Source organism: Silurus aristotelis (assembly GCF_946808225.1).
Source record: "Silurus aristotelis genome assembly, chromosome: 27".
In the NCBI taxonomy this organism is placed as follows: Eukaryota; Metazoa; Chordata; class Actinopteri; order Siluriformes; family Siluridae; genus Silurus; species Silurus aristotelis.
In genome coordinates this window covers 1,047,527-1,069,566 of record NC_139600.1, presented here as the reverse complement: position 1 = coordinate 1,069,566, position 22,040 = coordinate 1,047,527, and the positions used below count along the sequence as shown (strand labels likewise).

General features: G+C 44.7%; 1 protein-coding gene and 2 long non-coding RNA genes across 5 annotated transcripts; 1 reads left to right on the top strand and 2 right to left on the bottom strand.

The window, feature by feature from the left end:
• The first annotated feature begins 10,139 nt into the window (after positions 1–10,139).
• On the top strand, positions 10,140–10,900 carry LOC310721043. The gene is made up of 2 exons (XR_014531905.1): positions 10,140–10,211; positions 10,572–10,900. It is a non-coding gene; the product is annotated as an uncharacterized lncRNA (long non-coding RNA).
• A 2,836-nt stretch (positions 10,901–13,736) lies between these two features.
• Positions 13,737–16,916, bottom strand: LOC310721015 (C-type lectin lectoxin-Phi1-like). Of its 3 annotated transcripts, none has more exons than XM_083532212.1 (6): positions 16,750–16,916; positions 16,609–16,658; positions 15,334–15,726; positions 14,907–15,248; positions 14,606–14,697; positions 13,737–14,467 (listed from the first exon to the last, which is right to left on the bottom strand). In XM_083532212.1, exons 2-6 carry the CDS (start codon positions 16,643–16,645, stop codon positions 14,360–14,362), a joined length of 972 nt encoding a protein of 323 aa, XP_083388338.1. In that variant the 5' UTR covers positions 16,646–16,658; positions 16,750–16,916; the 3' UTR covers positions 13,737–14,359. The 3 variants fall into 3 exon arrangements, with proteins under 3 accessions (XP_083388338.1, XP_083388340.1, XP_083388339.1); XM_083532214.1 differs by having other exon boundaries at positions 13,780–14,467; positions 14,907–14,935; XM_083532213.1 differs by lacking the exon at positions 14,907–15,248 and having other exon boundaries at positions 13,780–14,467.
• Positions 16,917–20,432: 3,516 nt separating this feature from the next.
• On the bottom strand, positions 20,433–21,775 carry LOC310721037. Its single transcript, XR_014531898.1, has 4 exons — positions 21,575–21,775; positions 21,115–21,448; positions 20,732–20,823; positions 20,433–20,570 (listed from the first exon to the last, which is right to left on the bottom strand). It is a non-coding gene; the product is annotated as an uncharacterized lncRNA (long non-coding RNA).
• Positions 21,776–22,040: the final 265 nt, after the last annotated feature.

Below are 22,040 nucleotides of genomic sequence, written 5' to 3'. Positions count from 1 at the left end.
AGGTGTTCCAGGCGATGGAGAAGTACGGACTGAAGCTACAGCCGGACAAATGCCAACTGTTTCGCAAGGAAGTAAAATTTCTGGGCCACTGCGTGGGTGCCTCTGGAGTCTCTGTGGACCCCGAAAAAGTATCAGCTGTCCAAGGATGGAGTGCGCCTAAGACAGTGCGGCAAGTGAGATCCTTCCTGGGCTTTGTAGGATATTATCGGCGATTTATTAAAGACTTCTCCAAGATCGCCAAACCGTTAAATCAGCTTCTGGCGGGTTCAGGCCGTCCCCGCGGTCGTGGGTCCCCTCCTGTTGCTTGGGATTCCACCTGTGACGTAGCCTTTCAGAGGCTCAAGCAGGAGCTATTACAGGCTCCGATCTTGGCATATGCAGACTTTACCCAGCCTTTTGTTCTGTACATCGATGCTAGTAACCTTGGCCTGGGAGCAGTATTGGCCCAGCGGCAACAGGGAGTGGAGCGGGTCATCGCCTACGCAAGCCGAAGTCTTCACCCGCCAAACGAAATGATTCCAATTACAGTTCATTTAAACTTGAGTTGTTGGCTATGAAGTGGGCCATGAGCGAGAAATTTAAGGATTATCTGTGGGGAGCCAAGGTACTCGTAATAACTGATAACAACCCTTTGGTCCACTTACGAACAGCTAAGTTGGGGGCAGTTGAACAATGGTGGGTAGCGCAACTGGCTAATTATGACTACCAACTCCAGTATCGACCGGGCGGGGAGCACATTAATGCTGATGTGTTGTCTAGACTCCCTGAGGCCGAAAGTTGTCCGTTCGAGCCGCTGGAGGCATGTGAAGAGGGGCTTATGGTGGGATGTGTGGAAGCACCTGGGCTCCAGCAAGAGACAGTCCCCGTTAGTTGGGGCTGGGATCCGCAGCGGTGGAAGGAAAGGCAGGAGGGAGATGCTGAGTTGATGAAGATACGGTCCTGGCTGACGCAGGGGTTATGGCCGGAGGTGGTGGAGCGTCGAGCCCAGACATGGGTAGTGAAGAAACTCCTTGGGCAGTGGGAGAGGCTCTATCTAAAAGAGGGGGTGGTTTGCTGATCCATCCAAGACCCCGTGCTGGGTGAAACTGTAGGCCAGGTGGTGGTACCTGAAGGGCAGGTTCAAGCCCTTTTATGGGCTTACCATACCCAGTTAGGACATCAAGGGAAAGAGAGGACGGTGCCAATAGAAAGAGAAATTTCTATTGGCCAGGGATGGAGGCGTCTGTGAACTTGTTCATCCAGAAATGCACACGCTGCACACTCTTCAAGACGAGGAAAGGGGTGCGAGCCCCATTGGTCCCCATACGAGCCAGGGCCCCTTTGCACATTGTGGCCATGGATTACTTGACGTTGGGTCGACAGATGGATCGCTTCCAGAACATTCTAGTGGTAACTGACCTGTTCACAAAATATGCTTGGGCCATTCCTACCTTAGACCAGACTGCCACCACTACTGCAAATGCCCTGTGGAAGATCGTATTCCAGCCGTTTGGGTGTCCAGAGACTCTTCACTTGGATCAAGGGCCAAACTTCGAATCTAAGGTTGTACGGGAGTTGTGCCATCTCTATGGGTGTAAAAAGACGCATACCACGCCATATGACCCCCAGGGAAACGGAGGGTGTGAGCGGTTCAACCAGACGTTGCTGGGCCTATTGGGGACGTTGGATACGGATCGTCAGAGTAATTGGGTCGATAGTCTTCCCGCGCTGGTACAGGCCTATAACAATAGTGTGCATAGCACCACTGGTTATGCTCCAACTTACCTGATGTTTGGGAGACATGTGCGTCTCCCCACAGATCTACTACTTGGAACGGCTGGGGTTGGAGAAGATCTGAGTCTGACGGATTGGGTAGGCAGACATCATCCTCGACTCCACTCGGCGTACGAACGGGTCACTGATCGAATCAACATAGCCTCTGCTAAGAACAAGCGGCTGTATGACCGGACGGCCCGAGAGGCTCCGTTATTGCCCGGGGAGAGAGTTTTGGTACGGGACAATCGACGCCAAGGAAAGGGCAAACTGAGTGATCGGTGGGAGGCTCTGCCTTATGTGGTACAAAGTCAACAACGTCCCGACCAGCCGGTTTATACCATCCGCCCTGAGGGAAAGTCAGGCCCGGAGCGGGTGATACATCGGAATTTAATCCGCCCCTGTCCGAACTATCCAAAGCCTATGGTAGAAGCTCCGACTGTCCCGGTGGCACCTAGGCCACCCTTAGTAGGTTGGGCAGTGGTTCCAAGGGGCCTGAACGTCGAACCAAGAGGGGAAGACCCCGCCTTGCCAGCAAGACGTTCCAAACGGGACAACAGAGGGCAGCCCCCTGTGAGATATGGAGACTGGGTCCCTGGGCCTCGTTCTAGGGACTAGAACGGATTGGTGGGGGAGGATGTCACGGGGTGACAAATAAGCGGAACTGTTCCTCCCCATTCATGTTGGGAGCGAGTTTAATGTAACACCAGAACAGTTCCGGGTTTTTCCGTGTTAACAGGCTGACGGAGCTTGCTAATGAGGGAATGAGTGGCAGCTGGGCAATGAGCTGAGATTGGGCCACGAGGGGTATGGATTGTGAGGGGGATTATAAAAGGATCCGGTTGATGTGCAGCAGAGGAAGAAAAACTTTGGAGCGAAATCTTTGGGGTTGATGCAGACTGGAGGAAATCTTTGGTTGTTGATCCCGTCGAGCAGTACACGAGAGGGCAGATCGTTAAAGGACGGGAAAGACTGTATGCAGAGAAGGAAGAGCTGGAGAGCAGTGTCGACCACCTACACAGCTTGGATGTACAGTTTGTCAGTTGAGCGGAGAGAGTCGGCCGGGACCACGAGAAGAGACCCTATTCACTGTGAGTTGATGTGAGTTGCAGTGCCTAATGTGAAGTGAACACGTGTGATCATTTGAAGTGACTGAATTGTGCACTGGTGTGGAAACTGTAATTTTGTGTCTGCCCATTCCCCAGTTGGCTACTTGTGGTCTCTGAAGGTCAAACTGAAATTAATTAACTGCTGTGTGTTGAGCATATGCTGTACAGGAATGCAGCTCTATTCTGTCTGAGTTGAAGAGGATTTATGAGAGATCTATGCATTGCTGTTCTGTGGTAAGAAGACCCAGTTGTTGACTGTCGAATCCTGTACTCACCACTGTGGTTCTGTGAACATAGAGAAATTGCTCTCTGCTATTGCATGCTGCCATCACTGCCCTGTGGTAAGGAAATCTAGTTGTTGATTGTCAAATCCTGTATTTACCACGGTTGTTCTGAGAACATAGAGAAACGGTCCTCTGCCATTGGATGCTGCCACTACTGTCCTGTGCAAAGAAGACCCAGCTGTGGACTGTTGAAACCTGTACTCACCACTGTGGTTCTGTGAACATAGAGAAACTGCCCTCTGCCATTGAATGCTGCCATCACTGCTCTGTGGTAAGAAGATCTAGTTGTTGATTGTCAAATGTTGATTGGCGGCCATCACTGTTCTGTGAGGAAGTTACTGTCCGTCGCTGTATTTCAACGGCCGTTGGCTTGTGGAAGGGGAGTGGCCCCCAGCTAGCGGGTGCGTCCCGTGGAGGGAACGAGAGAGCTTCCTGGTTGCCATCTACGACGGACTATTGTATTGCGTCAGATGACCCCCTGCCCGATCCTTCCCCCCTATCCCAAAAAGAGGTAACACTTAAATGATTGATGCTGTCCTGTGAGAAGAGTAACCCTTTCCCTTGTTGTCAATTTCCTACCAGTGCCTGCCGCAACCCCTATCTCCGGTTGAAGAGGAGCCGCTGTGCGGATCCTTACCTGTGTCTGCTTTATTACTCATCTTTGCCCGAAGAGGAGTTGCTGTGCGAATCCTTATCAGTGCTTGTTTCATTACTTACTTCCGGCCGAAGAGGAACTGTTGTCTGAACCCTTACCAGTGTCTGCTCCATCGTTTGCTTCTGTCCGTTTGAAGAGGGATCGTTGTGCGAACTTCCCACGCAACCCGGTAGAAGAGAGAGGAGGATCAGTCGGTGGATTTTAGTTTGAAATTGGACTTATTTTAACTAAATAAAATACAAGTTTTTGATGTTAATTACCTTGTCTGGTCTGTTGGTGTCTCTGGGTAACTCCTCGAGGTGGTACGTTGTGAAGGGGAGGGAAGGCCACCCCGGCCTGTGACAGATTTGGCGTAGTCGAAAGGATTCCACCTCGAGTTGAGCGACCAGAGATCCCTTATGGCAGACGAAGAATTGCCTGCCGACGAAGAATTGCCCCCTTGGGCCCAACGATATGGAGGACCCGGCTCGGAATTGAGCTTATCGGAGTGGAAGGCTCAGGTTGAGTATCTGGCGGGACTCCAGGGATTGAGTGCCCCACAGAGGTTACAGTTTGTTTTGAATTCACTTGAAGGAGAAGCCAGGAGAGAAGTGCGGGCCGCACCAGAAGCGACTCGAGCGACGGCCCAAGCTGTGTATAACTTCTTGACCGGGCGGTATGGTGATGCCACTCCAGTGGCGGTCCTCTGGACTCAGTTCTTTAACTGCAAACAAGGACCCAAGCAAACCTTACGGGCCTTTGCTCTACGATTGCGGGAGCAGTTTACTAGGCTGAAAGAGAGGCATGACCATGGCCTGGGTGGTGAAGAGACCTTGTTAAGAGACCAATTTCTCCTGGGTCTCCGGGAGGGCCCCCTCCGTTTGTATGGCCGCCAGTCGAACGATCGATTCCACTCTTCCTGGGCCGTCCGATTGGAAGCAGGCCCTACGTGCAGAACTCATGAAGGAGGTGCGGGAACAAATGACCGAGTTGTCCAAGACCTTTCTGGAGGAGTTTCGCCGGGAGCGGCCAAATCCGCTGCCCTTGCTTCGAGAGCGTTCTTACTCGGACGGGAGTCGAGACCCAGGAAGGCGTCCAATTCGGTCTGCTGGCCCCAGATTCCAATGGGACGCGCAGGGTCGCATGATTTGTAATGGCTGTGGAGAGCCGGGACACTATAGTCGCCAGTGCGGTTCTCGCCGGGGTTCGCAGGGGGATTTTTAGAGTTACCGGCCACTGTGGGTCAAGTGGTCGGGACCCCTTTGATTGACCCTTCTTTGTCCACTGTCCCTAGAGACCACCTAGTTGGACGCTGCCCCACTGTGGAGATTCAGGTGAACGGTGTCAAGGTCCGATGTCTAGTGGATACCGGGTCCCAAGTTACTCTATTCTCCGAGAGTTTGTCTAAAGAACTGTTCAATGCTCGATGTTTACAGGAGGCGGAGGCCCCTTGGCTCACCTTGCGAGGAGCAAACGGTCTAGACATTCCTTATGTTGGATACCTGGTCACGGACTTGAAGATTCATGGGATTACGGTACCACAGAAAGGAGTTGTGGTCGTCCGGGACCCTTGTTTGGGGATGCATCGAGCCCTTTTGGGCATGAATGTCATTTCAGAGTGTTGGGAGGAACTGTTCCAAACCAGGCCTATTCGAACTGCCCCGCCAGCCGAGAAACGTGAGTGGGAACGTATTGTTGCAGATTGTCGCCGGGTTCATACGGCCAGTTCCCAAGAAGATCGTGAAGGCACAGGCCGGGTTACTTGTCGATATGCTCTTTCTGTCCCGGCCCGGAGTGAGGCTGTGATTTGGGCTCGGTTGCCCGCTCGGACGTTTGGACCAGAAGATTGGGTGCTCGTGGAGCCCCATTTGGATTGTCAAGTGGTGGAGGTGGCTCGAGGTTTGGCCGCTGTTTGGCGGGGCCGAGTCGTCGTGAGGATACGGAATGTACATCCTTATCCGGTTAACTTGTATCGCCATCAACGATTGGCCTGAGTGACCTCGGTGGGCCCCCAGCAAGTGAGGGATGGTGGAGGAGTTAACTTCTGTCAAGTGAGCTCTACAGTGGTCGAGGTGGCCCTGATGCGAGTGGATCAGCCCATGGACTCCTCGAGGGAGGGTATGCCGGCCCATCTTTTAGGGGAATCCCTGCGGGGAGAGGGGCTGGAAGAGAGGCAGACGCAACAGCTTCAGGCATTCTTGGCGAAGTGGCAGCACCTATTCTCTACACACGATGAAGACTATGGCCGTACTGACGCTGTGAAACATCAGATTCCTACTGGTGCTGCTACACCAAGCAGAGAAACATATCGTCCGGTGCCACCCACTCTTTACTCCGAGGTTCGTACCCTGTTGCGGGGGATGCTGGAGAAGGGGATCATTCTTGAGAGCAGCAGCCCTTGGGCGGCCCCTATCGTCTTGGTACGAAAGAAGACCGGAGCTTGGAGGTTCTGTGTAGATTACCGTAGACTGAACCAAGTGACCAAGAAGGATGCCTTTCCGCTGCCGCGGATCGAGGATTCTCTCACCAGCCTGACTCAAGCCCCCTGGTATTCCACCTTAGATCTGGCCAGCGGGTATTGGCAGGTGGAGGAGGGAGATAGAGAAAAGACCGCGTTTACTACTCCCTTTGGGCTCTTTGAGTGGGACCGGATGCCCTTTGGCCTTTGCAACGCCCCAGCCACTTTCCAACGACTGATGCAGCGGTGTCTGGGCGGCCAGCTGGTGGACACTACGTTAGTATACCTAGACAATGTCATTGTGTACTCCCCGGACTTTGAATCCCATCTCCAACATTTAGAACAGGTGTTCCAGGCGATGGAGAAGTACGGACTGAAGCTACAGCCGGACAAATGCCAACTGTTTCGCAAGGAAGTGAAATTTCTGGGCCACTGCGTGGGTGCCTCTGGAGTCTCTGTGGACCCCGAAAAAGTATCAGCTGTCCAAGGATGGAGTGCGCCTAAGACAGTGCGGCAAGTGAGATCCTTCCTGGGCTTTGTAGGATATTATCGGCGATTTATTAAAGACTTCTCCAAGATCGCCAAACCGTTAAATCAGCTTCTGGCGGGTTCAGGCCGTCCCCGCGGTCGTGGGTCCCCTCCTGTTGCTTGGGATTCCACCTGTGACGTAGCCTTTCAGAGGCTCAAGCAGGAGCTATTACAGGCTCCGATCTTGGCATATGCAGACTTTACCCAGCCTTTTGTTCTGTACATCGATGCTAGTAACCTTGGCCTGGGAGCAGTATTGGCCCAGCGGCAACAGGGAGTGGAGCGGGTCATCGCCTACGCAAGCCGAAGTCTTCACCCGCCAAACGAAATGATTCCAATTACAGTTCATTTAAACTTGAGTTGTTGGCTATGAAGTGGGCCATGAGCGAGAAATTTAAGGATTATCTGTGGGGAGCCAAGGTACTCGTAATAACTGATAACAACCCTTTGGTCCACTTACGAACAGCTAAGTTGGGGGCAGTTGAACAATGGTGGGTAGCGCAACTGGCTAATTATGACTACCAACTCCAGTATCGACCGGGCGGGGAGCACATTAATGCTGATGTGTTGTCTAGACTCCCTGAGGCCGAAAGTTGTCCGTTCGAGCCGCTGGAGGCATGTGAAGAGGGGCTTATGGTGGGATGTGTGGAAGCACCTGGGCTCCAGCAAGAGACAGTCCCCGTTAGTTGGGGCTGGGATCCGCAGCGGTGGAAGGAAAGGCAGGAGGGAGATGCTGAGTTGATGAAGATACGGTCCTGGCTGACGCAGGGGTTATGGCCGGAGGTGGTGGAGCGTCGAGCCCAGACATGGGTAGTGAAGAAACTCCTTGGGCAGTGGGAGAGGCTCTATCTAAAAGAGGGGGTGGTTTGCTGATCCATCCAAGACCCCGTGCTGGGTGAAACTGTAGGCCAGGTGGTGGTACCTGAAGGGCAGGTTCAAGCCCTTTTATGGGCTTACCATACCCAGTTAGGACATCAAGGGAAAGAGAGGACGGTGCCAATAGAAAGAGAAATTTCTATTGGCCAGGGATGGAGGCGTCTGTGAACTTGTTCATCCAAAAATGCACACGCTGCACACTCTTCAAGACGAGGAAAGGGGTGCGAGCCCCATTGGTCCCCATACGAGCCAGGGCCCCTTTGCACATTGTGGCCATGGATTACTTGACGTTGGGTCGACAGATGGATCGCTTCCAGAACATTCTAGTGGTAACTGACCTGTTCACAAAATATGCTTGGGCCATTCCTACCTTAGACCAGACTGCCACCACTACTGCAAATGCCCTGTGGAAGATCGTATTCCAGCCGTTTGGGTGTCCAGAGACTCTTCACTTGGATCAAGGGCCAAACTTCGAATCTAAGGTTGTACGGGAGTTGTGCCATCTCTATGGGTGTAAAAAGACGCATACCACGCCATATGACCCCCAGGGAAACAGAGGGTGTGAGCGGTTCAACCAGACGTTGCTGGGCCTATTGGGGACGTTGGATACGGATCGTCAGAGTAATTGGGTCGATAGTCTTCCCGCGCTGGTACAGGCCTATAACAATAGTGTGCATAGCACCACTGGTTATGCTCCAACTTACCTGATGTTTGGGAGACATGTGCAACTCCCCACAGATCTACTACTTGGAACGGCTGGGGTTGGAGAAGATCTGAGTCTGACGGATTGGGTAGGCAGACATCATCCTCGACTCCACTCGGCGTACGAACGGGTCACTGATCGAATCAACATAGCCTCTGCTAAGAACAAGCGGCTGTATGACCGGACGGCCCGAGAGGCTCCGTTATTGCCCGGGGAGAGAGTTTTGGTACGGGACAATCGACGCCAAGGAAAGGGCAAACTGAGTGATCGGTGGGAGGCTCTGCCTTATGTGGTACAAAGTCAACAACGTCCCGACCAGCCGGTTTATACCATCCGCCCTGAGGGAAAGTCAGGCCCGGAGCGGGTGATACATCGGAATTTAATCCGCCCCTGTCCGAACTATCCAAAGCCTATGGTAGAAGCTCCGACTGTCCCGGTGGCACCTAGGCCACCCTTAGTAGGTTGGGCAGTGGTTCCAAGGGGCCTGAACGTCGAACCAAGAGGGGAAGACCCCGCCTTGCCAGCAAGACGTTCCAAACGGGACAACAGAGGGCAGCCCCCTGTGAGATATGGAGACTGGGTCCCTGGGCCTCGTTCTAGGGACTAGAACGGATTGGTGGGGGAGGATGTCACGGGGTGACAAATAAGCGGAACTGTTCCTCCCCATTCTTGTTGGGAGCGAGTTTAATGTAACACCAGAACAGTTCCGGGTTTTTCCGTGTTAACAGGCTGACGGAGCTTGCTAATGAGGGAATGAGTGGCAGCTGGGCAATGAGCTGAGATTGGGCCACGAGGGGTATGGATTGTGAGGGGGATTATAAAAGGATCCGGTTGATGTGCAGCAGAGGAAGAAAAACTTTGGAGCGAAATCTTTGGGGTTGATGCAGACTGGAGGAAATCTTTGGTTGTTGATCCCGTCGAGCAGTACACGAGAGGGCAGATCGTTAAAGGACGGGAAAGACTGTATGCAGAGAAGGAAGAGCTGGAGAGCAGTGTCGACCACCTACACAGCTTGGATGTACAGTTTGTCAGTTGAGCGGAGAGAGTCGGCCGGGACCACGAGAAGAGACCCTATTCACTGTGAGTTGATGTGAGTTGCAGTGCCTAATGTGAAGTGAACACGTGTGATCATTTGAAGTGACTGAATTGTGCACTGGTGTGGAAACTGTAATTTTGTGTCTGCCCATTCCCCAGTTGGCTACTTGTGGTCTCTGAAGGTCAAACTGAAATTAATTAACTGCTGTGTGTTGAGCATATGCTGTACAGGAATGCAGCTCTATTCTGTCTGAGTTGAAGAGGATTTATGAGAGATCTATGCATTGCTGTTCTGTGGTAAGAAGACCCAGTTGTTGACTGTCGAATCCTGTACTCACCACTGTTGTTCTGTGAACCTAGAGAAACTGTCCTTCGCCATTGAATGCTGCCATCACTGCTCTGCGGTAAGAAGATCTAGTTATTGATTGTCAAATCCTGTACTCACCACTGTTGTTCTGTGAACCTAGGGAAACTGTCCTTCGCCATTGAATGTTGCTACTACTGCCCTGTGGAAAGAAGACCCAGTTGTTGACCGTTGAAACCTGTACTCACCACTGTGGTTCTGTGAACATAGATAAATTGCCCTCTGCTATTGCATGCTGCCATCACTGCCCTGTGGTAAGGAAATCTAGGTGTTGATTGTCAAATCCTGTATTTACCACGGTTGTTCTGAGAACATAGAGAAACGGTCCTCTGCCATTGGATGCTGCCACTACTGTCCTGTGCAAAGAAGACCCAGCTGTGGACTTTTGAAACCTGTACTCACCACTGTGGTTCTGTGAACATAGAGAAACTGCCCTCTGCCATTGAATGCTGCCATCACTGCTCTGTGGTAAGAAGATCTAGTTGTTGATTGTCAAATCCTGTACTCACCACTGTTGTCCTGTGAACGTAGAGAAATTGTCCTCTGCCAGTGGAGGCGGCCATCACTGTTCTGTGAGGAAGTTACTGTCCGTCGCTGTATTTCAACGGCCGTTGGCTTGTGGAAGGGGAGTGGCCCCCAGCTAGCGGGTGCGTCCCGTGGAGGGAACGAGAGAGCTCCCTGGTTGCCATCTACGACGGACTATTGTATTGCGTCAGATGACCCCCTGCCCGATCCTTCCCCCCTATCCCAAAAAGAGGTAACACTTAAATGATTGATGCTGTCCTGTGAGAAGAGTAACCCTTTCCCTTGTTGTCAATTTCCTACCAGTGCCTGCCGCAACCCCTATCTCCGGTTGAAGAGGAGCCGCTGTGCGGATCCTTACCTGTGTCTGCTTCATTACTCATCTTTGGCCGAAGAGGAGTTGCTGTGCGAATCCTTATCAGTGCTTGTTCCATTACTTACTTCCGGCCGAAGAGGAACTGTTGTCTGAACCCTTACCAGTGTCTGCTCCATCGTTTGCTTCTGTCCGTTTGAAGAGGGATCGTTGTGCGAACTTCCCACGCAACCCGGTAGAAGAGAGAGGAGGATCAGTCGGTGGATTTTAGTTTGAGATTGGACTTATTTTAACTAAATAAAATACAAGTTTTTGATGTTAATTACCTTGTCTGGTCTGTTGGTGTCTCTGGGTAACTCCTCGAGGTGGTACGTTGTGAAGGGGAGGGAAGGCCACCCCGGCCTGTGACAGATTATTATAATCGTTTCAATATAAAGACTTTCCAAAGGACCAACAAAGTATTGTAAAGGTAAAAAAAAGATCTGGTACGGTAAATTCCAGAAATTGGTCAAGACTAGATTCTTACAAAACATCCTGTAAGGAGTTTTTTACACTCTTAGACTGCGAAAGTTATTACAAGTGCTTTGTGACTATTTGAATACATTTTCTTGGCAAATAAAAAGTAGCCCTGTTCTACAGTGTTCAATTTACATGTAACACATGTCTTCATGTTGGAAGGATTTTATCAGATTTTACAGATGGGAGCAAAACAATAATTTAAATTTTTATCTCCATAATTTATTTGTCAATGTAGAACTGTACACATTTCCAAATTTTAACAGCCACATGCAGAAGTCATAGTGTAAACTGTTAGGAATACAAAATGTAAGAGCTGGTCTCCCCGACCAAAAAAGAAACAACTCCCCCCTTTATACCGTACTAGTTGTAATTTAGCATGTAGAAAGCTACAGTTGATCAGCACCCCCTAGAGTAAGAAGAAAGAGAAGAAAGCAAGAGAAAGGAATGGCAAGTTTAACCTCAATTGACCACAACCTAATGAGAATCATCAAGGAATCAAAATGTACCTTAATAAAGGGGCTCGAACTGATACGAGCATCCAGATAGTTGGTAAACGGTTACTTGCATTGGCTTTGTTGCTGAACAAGAGTCCGGATGTGGTAGACAAAGGAGATTCTTGATTATTCCGTTAGGAGGAGGTTCTTGGGTGATGTTCTTAAAGGTATTTATTTCTAGGATGCTGTTAAACGTGCACACAATTAGATTTAGCTTAGCACTGTCTTGCTGAAATATGCAAGAACTTTCCTGACAAGGCATCATCTGGATTAAAGTAAATGTTGCTGTAAAAGATCTGTACCTTTCAGCATTGATTGTGCCTTTCCAAAAGTGCAAGCTGCCCATTCTATAACCACTAATGCATGCCATACCATCAGAGAAGCAGGCTATTAAACTAAAATCTGATAACAATAGGGTTTTATCCCTCTCCTCTTTAGTCCGGAGGACATGATGTCTGTAGTTTCCAAAAATAATTGAGTTCATTTTATTTGAGCTTCAGCCCTGAGAAGTTGGTGGCTTCTTTGAATGATAGAGCTTAAACTGCATTTGTCTATGATACACAGATAATAATTTCTGGAAGTGTTTCTGAGCCCATGCTGTGATTTTAATTTAAAAATCATACCTGGTTTTTACTGCCGTAGGGCCAGAAAATCACAGGCATTGAATATTTATATTCAAAATCACAGAGATTTTTCCAGATTCTCTGAGATTTTTGATGATATTTTTGCAAATTCTTAAACTTTTGCCAATTGTTACTTCTGATAGACTCTGCCTCTCTAAGATTTGATATAATCAATAATTTGACTGACCGATTGCCATTTAAAACCACATAGGTTCCACCATCTGTTTCGTTTTAGCAATACTTACTAGAAGCTAGTAACACTTTCTACCCTTTGGTGGTTCCCCCAAGGGGGAAAGGGATGAGGTGGTGTAGTAAGTGAGTGTCTGTGCTTGAGAGTGTGTAGGAGAAGGTGACCAGGAGAGGAGACCTTCTTGGGCTCTAGGAGGGGAGGGAGGCCATATTGTGGACACTGTTTGCTTGTGGTGGAGCCAGCAGAGGGGTCTGGGAGGTGGTGTGAAGCTTCTGCAGTCATCATTAACCACTATTCATGTTCCAGTTGTCCTCTCAGCCCCTTTCTCATGTGCTTGCTGTCTTTCCACAACAGGACTGTGAATCTGGTGCTATCTGGTTGAACTGGACCATGCTGCCCTGGTGAGCATGGGCTGGATGACTGTCAGCACATTGTTGTATTTCCTTGTGCAAATATTCAGATAAAACGAGACCAAAATACTCACTGGTACCCCTTAATTAACACACGTCCCCTTTTACATAAAACAATTCATCTTGATACCCGTTCAGATTGAACTGCTTCTAGAAACCCCCCTGAGCCTCTTAACAATCATGAACAGACAGTTATTTTGGTTAAGAAGCATAGGTATGAAAAATGGGCTCCTCAAGTACCTGATAGAGTGGGAGGGTTATTGCATTAAGCATCCTAGACCCCACATCACACAATTGCATTGAATGCCCCGGCCCACTCACCTGAAGAAGATTTAGAGAGAGCAGAACTTCCAGAGTGAGCCATTTGGAGGGTGTGGTGTGGTTGGGTCATGTTCAAAAAAGATCTCAGCTCAACACCAGCATGGAAGATTTACATGATGTAGTTAAGGCCAGACGCAGGTCAAAGCTAGACTTTCATGTTTAGTTACTTATCCTCTTTCACTTTGAATGTTATTATTAGTGCTTTGTGAACATTTAAATGCATTTTCTTAGCAAATAAAAAGTGGCCCATTTCTAGCGTGTTTAATTATTTTATCAATTTTATCAAAAGTCTTTAAGTTGGTCTTTTCAACTCGAAAAACAGAAGTCCTGTTTTCCATAGGAAAATCATAAGGTCAGGATTCTCTCAGGTCTAAATGTCACAGAGAGAATCGTATTACACAGTTAAGACGATTTAAAGCTTAAAATGAAAAAGGACACAAAATGTTATTGTCAATGTAAAACTGTACGCAAATTTTAAGCAATCTTACCTGTGCTGGTGTTTTGAGCCAATATTTCTGAGACCCACATTTTACTTGAAATGTCAGCATTAATCAGGTTCTGAAAGCAGGAATCTGAATGCATGATGGTTTTGAATTCTTTTATTCTTTTATTGTTGATTGTTACAGGCTTTGGATTCGCCCTTGATTAGCATTTCCCATGTTGTTTGTTACTCACATGAACTTTACGTTCAACTGGATTATGACATTGCTTATCATTTTGGAATTGATTGCCAGTTTTCATACTCGGTAAAACTACTCACAGTAGACAGAACAAGTCTTTAAACATTTAAAGCAACAAAAAATCTTATTTTAAATAATGTATTGATGATAATATATATATATATATATATATCCTAAGTGCCAATAAATAAAGGTAAACATAGGAACAGATTTAAACAAAAAAAATAGCATATATTTTTAACTGTAGGATTAAAATTACAGAATTATTGAAAGAACACAATGTATTTACAGTTACTATTACAGTCTCTGTCGTCTATATTTAACTAATATTCACCAAACACACTTCAACAAAAGCAGGTTACATATGAAATTTTTGTCTCAACATTAAAAACTGACTTTAAAATCATGTTGGTAAAATGGAAAAGTGCGTGTTTAATCCACTACTTTAGTTTAATCTTGTCATCTGACATGTTCTGCAAATTATTGCTTCGATATTATTATATTAGTTTTGATTCTACTTGACTTGAAGGTGATCTTTAAGACGTTACAGGTGATCCTTCTTTTTCTTGTTGAAGATGTTTCCTTTGGGCTGCACCTTCCACGTCACTGTAGTGTTTTTCAACATGCCGTTTTCCTCCAGTTTCTGTTTTATCTGAAGATCAGAATCAGGATTTAGTTTATCAAACCAAAAGGAAAAAGGAAACAGGGAGATGCCAAGATTGAATAAAAGTAGACATTCTCGTAGTGAGAAATCCTAATGAGGTCGTGACAGAGACATCATGTGACTCACCTGCTCTAAAATAGACGACTGTACAGCAGGATCAAACACACTCCCATCAGACTTCACCTGCAGCCTCACTGTCTGACTCCTCGATGGGAAAACTGTAGAATATACACACACACACACACACACACACACACACACACACACACACACACACACACGTGTGAAATTGGACATGGAGGTGTTTATGAACAGAAGCATTTAACATTACAGTCTCAGTATCTCATTTTCACTCCCTGCTAATTTTTATTCTCTTTTAACAGAGTAAATAAAAATGCAAAAATAGGTAAAGAAAGAAAAGACTCACTGGTGTCACAGAGGAAATAGCACTGGTTGCTGCAGGACACATCATAAAACAGTTCATTATAAATCAATCCACAGTTATCATTTCCACCATAATTAGCAGGTCTTCCAGGAGCCCATGGAAGGTTTGAAGCAATGGTCCCATCTAACCACTTCCATGTGTCTCTATAGAGTCCAATCCAGGGATCATCTTTAGTATTCCTCACCTGCATTATTAAGTCATTATCTGGGCTGCTAAGAGAACTGGCCAAGTCTGTGTGATATGTTCGACAGTAAGCCTGAGCTTCAGACCAGGTCATCAAAAGACTACTGATAAATACAAACTTGGCAGTTCCACTGAATTTAGCTGTGAAAAATGTAGCCAAATGTTAACATCTCATAAAATCTGATATCAAGATACCAAACAAATCATTATGAGGGTATGAACTCACCATTGTAGCAAATGAAAGTTCTTAGTTGTGAGCATTGCAGGTCCCACCAATGATTAAGTGCATCAATACCAACACATGATTCTTGTCCATTAAGATTATTAGGCTCTCCAGGGTACCAGTTGGTATAAGTAACATTCTTCAATGGGAGGTTGTTCAAGGACCAGCGCCAGCTATCGATATCATTGTACAATCCGACCCAGGCAGGTGCCACTAGACCTTTGCGTGCTGATTCGATTTCAAATCTTAGCCAATCAGTATCACTCAGGATTGTTGCCAGGTTGTTGTAATTTGCTCTGCAGTAATTCATTGCATCAGTCCATGTTTTTATTGTGATCACCAGGTCATAATGGTAAGGGACGGTCCTATTGATGGATTCAGCAACTGGGAGCAGATCTGTTGGTGACATTTTATTTTACAAAACACATAAAATCAATTTTAACTAATGATTATTTAAATATAGTATATTGTCCCTTCCTCTGAGGATATAATAAAAGAAAAACATAAAAGCAAACCTACAGGAGGAATCATGGAACTACACGCTTGTCAAATCAGACTTTTGTCCTGAGTAACTTTCTGTATTATATCACGTTGTTGCACACTGGGGGGGATTCCTCCCTTGTTCTGTTCATAGCAGCGTGTAGCGCATGTTGGCTTAAAGCACGGATATTTACTTTCACATTGCTGTGCTCATAGCCATGTGTTTTTGTTTTATTTTAAAGTAAACCTGTACTTAAGACCCTACACGTAGCTGATAAATCAGAAATCTAGGACTTACAAATTAGGATTCTGGTCTCAGACCAGTTTACTGATCTTGAGATTTAATTATTTTCTTTATTGGTTCAAATATTAATCTCTACTCTGAAAGGTTAGCAGGTGAGATCTTACCTTTAGCACCTTCTATTGGTTATTTTAAAGTGCTTACCTTAAATCCCATGGGGTCTACTGTACATCTACCAGATTTGTGGTCCCATTATTTAGTGTCAAATGAGATCCATTGGGAGATGAATGAGTGCAGACTCTCCTGTGTGATGGTGGGCTTTCAAAGCTCACAACACTTACCACATTGCATCTAAAGAATTTACTCTTTACAGAAATACTGTATATAAGAAAATATATTGGTATTTGGAAAAGCAGAAAGAACATGAGAGCTTTACAGTCATGCTGATATCGTGACTCTGCTTCCCTTTGACATAAGAGTAATATGTACTGGTAACAAGCTGCATGTAAACCATACAATCGATTAGCAAAACAGTAGTTTATAAAAAATGCTCTCACCAGTGAGACAAAGGAGAAGAAAAAGATTCAGCTTCATGATAGATAGGTAGCTAAAGGCAAAAGAAAAAACATGTAATTAGTTAAAATATTAAAATGACCAAATTTAAATAATAGTAATAAACAATTGGATTTAAAACATACCTGAGATATAAAGTCAGAAAGCTGGTATTTGTTTAGAACCACTGCTTTAGAACTTCACTGTTTGCAAACAGCACTCTAAAAAGATTATCTTCTTACTTCTCCTGTCCTACACTACTCAGGCTGATTTCCATCTGTCTCATCTTTCCCTTAGGCTGCCGTCCCCTTACATAAACAAAACCAAATTCTGGACCATCGTCATCAAAGTTCGGCACAGAAACAAAGTGAATGAGGTCATCAGGTTGCCTTTAGTGTGGAATTTATTGTTATGAAACATTCAGCATGTACAATATTATTTCTCTTTTATAAAATAATTTCTGTCTCTTCCTGGAACCTTGAAGGCAGCATTTTTTGGACAGTGACATGAAGTCAAACCCACTGGGTTTCCAGAGTACTTATTTAAAAATTTAAAAACAAGGGCTTTACAAAGAAACTACAGAATCCCATTTCAACAAAAGTTGGAACTATAAGCAAGAGTGCGGCCAGGCCTGTGATTAGTGTCATAGTTTCTGTTGCCTGCTATTTCTGGTTCAAATTTCATCTTTACATTTCATTTTTAAGTAAAACATTTGTTAATACAGATATCCAATACACAGGGGTTGTGCTGCTACTATAGCAGTGTAGTGGTTCGTGTTTTGACTTGTGGAGTCTGGGGAATTCAGATTCAAATCCTACCTTCAAACAAATCTTATCTTTACATTTGTGTGTATGTAAGTCATTAATTTTGACAAAAGTCGAATAAGCCAGATTTTGACAAGCCTGGAAGTGATGTAGTGGTTAGTGTCATGGTTTTTAGTTTATGAGATCCCTGGTTCAAATCTCATCACTAAATTTTGGGTTTTGAGAGTCATTTCTTTTGACAAAAGTCCAATAAGCTAGCTTGCAAATTGTCCTGAAGTGGTGTAGTAGTTAGTGTCCTGCTTTCTGGTATATGAGGTCCCAGGTTCAAACTGCAATTTAATTTTGCAATTAAGTTTATATAGTTTTTAAAACCATTTTAAGACCAATAAGCAGGAGGCACATAATCGGTGAAGTGGTTTGCATCATGGCTTTTGCAGAGAGACCTCCCTGATTCAAATCTCACTCTCTCCTTACCTTATATGTGAGCCATTTTTCATGACAAAAATCCAGTCACACACACACATCACAGCTGTGTTAACACAGTGCAGTGGTTAGTGTCATGGTCTTTGATGTGTGACATCTTAGGTTCAAATCTGACTATTACTGCTTCTTTGTTATTGATTAAAAAGGTGAAAATCTCTTAAAAACATTCCTCTGGCAAGAGATCCTGTGGCTCAGTTGGATGAGCTCTACCTCTGGGTTGAGAGGTTGCTGGTTCAAACCCCAGCCAGGTCTCCAGAATATATGTGAAAGTTCTGGCTACAGTTGCATGAAAGGTTCTGGATTAACAACCAGAGCAAACTGGAAGGTCTCGGAGGGCATTGTGGAAGGAGTTGGAGGCTGTCCAAGAAGGTACCGGAGGGCATAACCTAGCCTGGGGGGAGGCAATATCCGGGCTGCTGCCCCCCGAAAAAGCTGAGGAAATAAACGTAGGGGGTTATACATCGAAAAATTTAAAGTTTGACTTAGTTTTTAAATATATACAAAACTGTCAGCAAAAATCTATCACCCCTCTTTTTTAGGGGGCTATGAAGTACCATTTACCTCAGGCTTTTTGGCCCCACACTGACTCACTCTTCTGCTCAACCACATGACCCTTGCACCACACACAGACTCACATCACATGTACCACAGAACTTGGAGACAAGCCAGATTTGAACCAGCAACCTCCGCATTGAGAGGTAAGGCTTTTACCACTAAGCCACCAAGTCCCACACCAATGAACAAGTCTCGTAGGACTTTTGTCTTTTAAAAGGTCACCAAAAAAATAAAATGAATCAAAGGTCAAATAAAAGCACCCCCTAGTGGACTAACTATTGGACATTAATTATCAAGTCCACAGCAACATGTGTGCTAAACTGAATTGGTGGGAAAGATCACGTCTCCTTTCACACAGCAGTGAATTTTAAAAACTTCTACCAAGTCCATGCTTATGTACACACACATGCACAGAATTCACATTTCTTCCAAAGTTAAACATTTCATCAAGCTCTTACAACAAAGCCACCAAAGTTCCACACCAAAACACCATTCTTGACCTAAAGCTTTCCTACACAGTCTGCAGTGAGTTTAATTATCAGAACAGAAACAGCACAATATCTGCATCAACCCAAAGAGCTGTGCCAAATTTACCCAAGATACAAATATTTTCGGCTCTCTTATTCTTTATGTTCTGGAATTAAAATTCTAATTATTTATTACTTTTTTTATTCAACATATATAACATTTCTTGCAACCCAATTGTGTTTACAGGTCATGCAAATTTTCCTGGTAAATGTAATTTATATCAGTCTCATTGTATAAAAATGACATGCTGCAGCATTAAGGGAATGTTCTCTTCTTACATTATGACTTTTTTGAAATACTGTAATTGGTTAATATATATTTATACTACTGGAGATGTGAGTCAGTTAGATTTTGAAAACTAGACTCATTTAAATGATAGAGAATGAGAAAGTATTTACCATTAAGCCACTCACGTTGTTCGGGTTTAAAGATATTCTTTTTACATTTCACGGATGAGTTGCCCTACTCTAACAAGGAAATACTGCCAGTACAGTTTGTACTTGTTACTTTCTTACTGAGGCATTTTGTTTAGCGTTTTCTATTTCCAAGGTTTTGAAACACAATTCTTGTTTACATTCTCATTCTTTTTTCTAGTGCATGTTGTTTTCTGATTACCCGACCTTTGCCAATGCCATTGGAGTTGGATTGTTTTGTCTGTTATATTAAATGGTCTTACTTTGCATTTGCAGCCAGTTTCCGCCTCTTTCATGAACTTTTTGCCATCCCTGTCTTAGTTTAATAGCTTTTTTCAGACTGTAGTTTTTTTTTTTTATGCAATACCAAATTCTTCAAGCAGCACAAAGCAGAACAAGTCATGTTCCAGCCAGAGACGAACAGGACGGCGTCTCACATTACATCAGGTCAAAGTCAAAGAATGCAGACAAAACAAAATCATTGTTTTTTTGGTTTTTTTTTTTTGGGGGGGGGGGGACAAGGCAGATTGCAGTTTCACATAAATCTCCACCTGATTACTGAATACAAAGACGTGAAGAGATCATCAGTAATAAAAAGTCGACATTATTATTTATTGATAAAATCCGTGCCTTTTTGTAAATGCTAAAAATTGTGTACATTTTCGATGTACAGAAAATATAAGCAAAATACAGAGAAATAAGTTAGAAAGTAGAAAATGACAGAAATAGGAACAACCCATTATTTACAATAGTTTTTACAGGTTCTATTACAATCTCTATAAAATCTTCAATATAATAAATCCTCTTTTCTATGACACAGTGACACCATAAACCCACTATCTGAACAGACCCTCTATGACTTTCTACTTACCATTGTGTCAAGTGGCCACCTGCAGCAGATACAGGTTACATATGAAATATTTGCAATTACATATAATTATAGGGGCAGAAACAAACTAGTACAATTATACATTAGATTAGATTAGATTAGACTAGATTAGATTAGATTAGATTAAACTTTATTGTCATTAAACATGTATAAGTACAAGGCAACAAAAATTCCATCATTTAAGGCTAAACGACTTGAGCTTGAATATAAAAGTGAGCATTTAGACATTACAGGTGATCTTTCTTTTTCTTACTGAAGATGTTTCCATTTGGCTGCACCTTCCAGGTCATGGTGGTGTTCTCCAACATGCCATTTTAATCCATTTTCTGCTTCATCTGAGGATCAGAATTAGGAATTCATTACTCAAAAAAGGAATATGTATCAGAGAGATGCCAAGAATTGATAAAATAATCCACATTATCAACACGAATAAATAAAATCTGAGCAGTAAAAAAAAAAAAAAACTGGGGTGTTTTGGTGACATCATGTGACTCACCTGCTCTAAAATAAATGACTGTACAGCAGGATCGAACACACTCCCATCAGACTTCACCTGCAGCCTCACTGTCTGACTCCTTGTTGGGAAATCTGTAGAATCAACACACACCTCTTTTCACACACATTTTCTCTTCAGAACAATGCACCTTCTAGATGAATTTTATGATGGATGTTTTAAAATATGAAAAATATTTTACAAATTGTGTCTAATAAACGCTCATCTAGTATTTCTTCCTTTACTTTATCATCTGAATGGATGGTGTGTGGATATTGTGTTATGTTTACAAAAGACGCTGAACACTGCAACAAATTGTAGATGGAGGTGTTACTGTGCATAAAGAGGAGCATTTATTATTATAATGTCATGAAAAAAGAACTCACTGGTGTGACAGAAGAAATAGTACTGGTTGCTGCAGGATGCATAATAACAGTCCGTTATTAACAACTGCACAGTTTTCAATTCCTCCATAATTATCAGGTTGTCCAGCAGCCCATGAAAGGTTTAAAGCACTGGTCCCATCTGACCACCTCCATGGTTCTCTATATAGTCCAATCCAGGCACCCCCTGGGTTTATTTGAACTATAATGTTGTGGTCTGAGCTGTTAAATATGCTGGCCAAGTCTGTGTAATGTGTTCGACAGTAAGCCTGACCTTCAGGCCAGGTCATGTAAGGTCTAGAAATGGCAATGAACCTGGCAGAACCAGTCAAATTAGCTGTAAAAAAGGAACCAAATGATTACGGCTTTGTTGATTCAAGTCTTCACAGAAAATATGATACCAAGATACAACTGAAAATCAAACTAAAAACTCAACTAAATCACTTTAAGGACATTGACTCACCATCGTAGCATATGATGGGTCTCAGTTCTGTACATGGTAGATCCCACCAACAATTATATCCACCTATAGCAACACATGATTCTTTTCCAGCACCATTATTAGGCTCTCCAGGGTACCACGGCCTAAAGGGAACATACTGTAGGTTGTTTAAGGACCAGCGCCAGCCATTGATATCAGCGTACAAGCCGACCCAGGCAAGTGTTGCCAAATCCTTACAATTGATGACCCAGAAAAGTTCAGAAAATTACACAACTTACTAAATTGGTTCCTTATGAAATAATCAATAATGTGAATAAATCTGATGTTTTACCTGTTTAGAACTGGATCATTACTGTTTCTTCAGCAGCTCAAATTAAGATCTTCACTGCTTGCATAAGCTCTTCGAAGCGCATCTGTTTACTTCGCCTTCTTAATCCTTGAAAAATGATGACGTGAACTGCGTGAAAACCAATTTCCATTTTTTTTT

Coding starts and splice junctions, on each gene's coding strand:
- LOC310721015 (XM_083532212.1), bottom strand. CDS start 16,645: ATGAAGCTGAATCTTTTTCTTCTCCTTTGTCTCACTG. Junction 15,249..15,333: donor AACTTTCATTTGCTACAATG/GTGAGTTCATAC, acceptor CATTTTTCACAG/CTAAATTCAGTGGAACTGCC. Junction 14,468..14,605: donor AGTCGTCTATTTTAGAGCAG/GTGAGTCACATG, acceptor TCTGATCTTCAG/ATAAAACAGAAACTGGAGGA.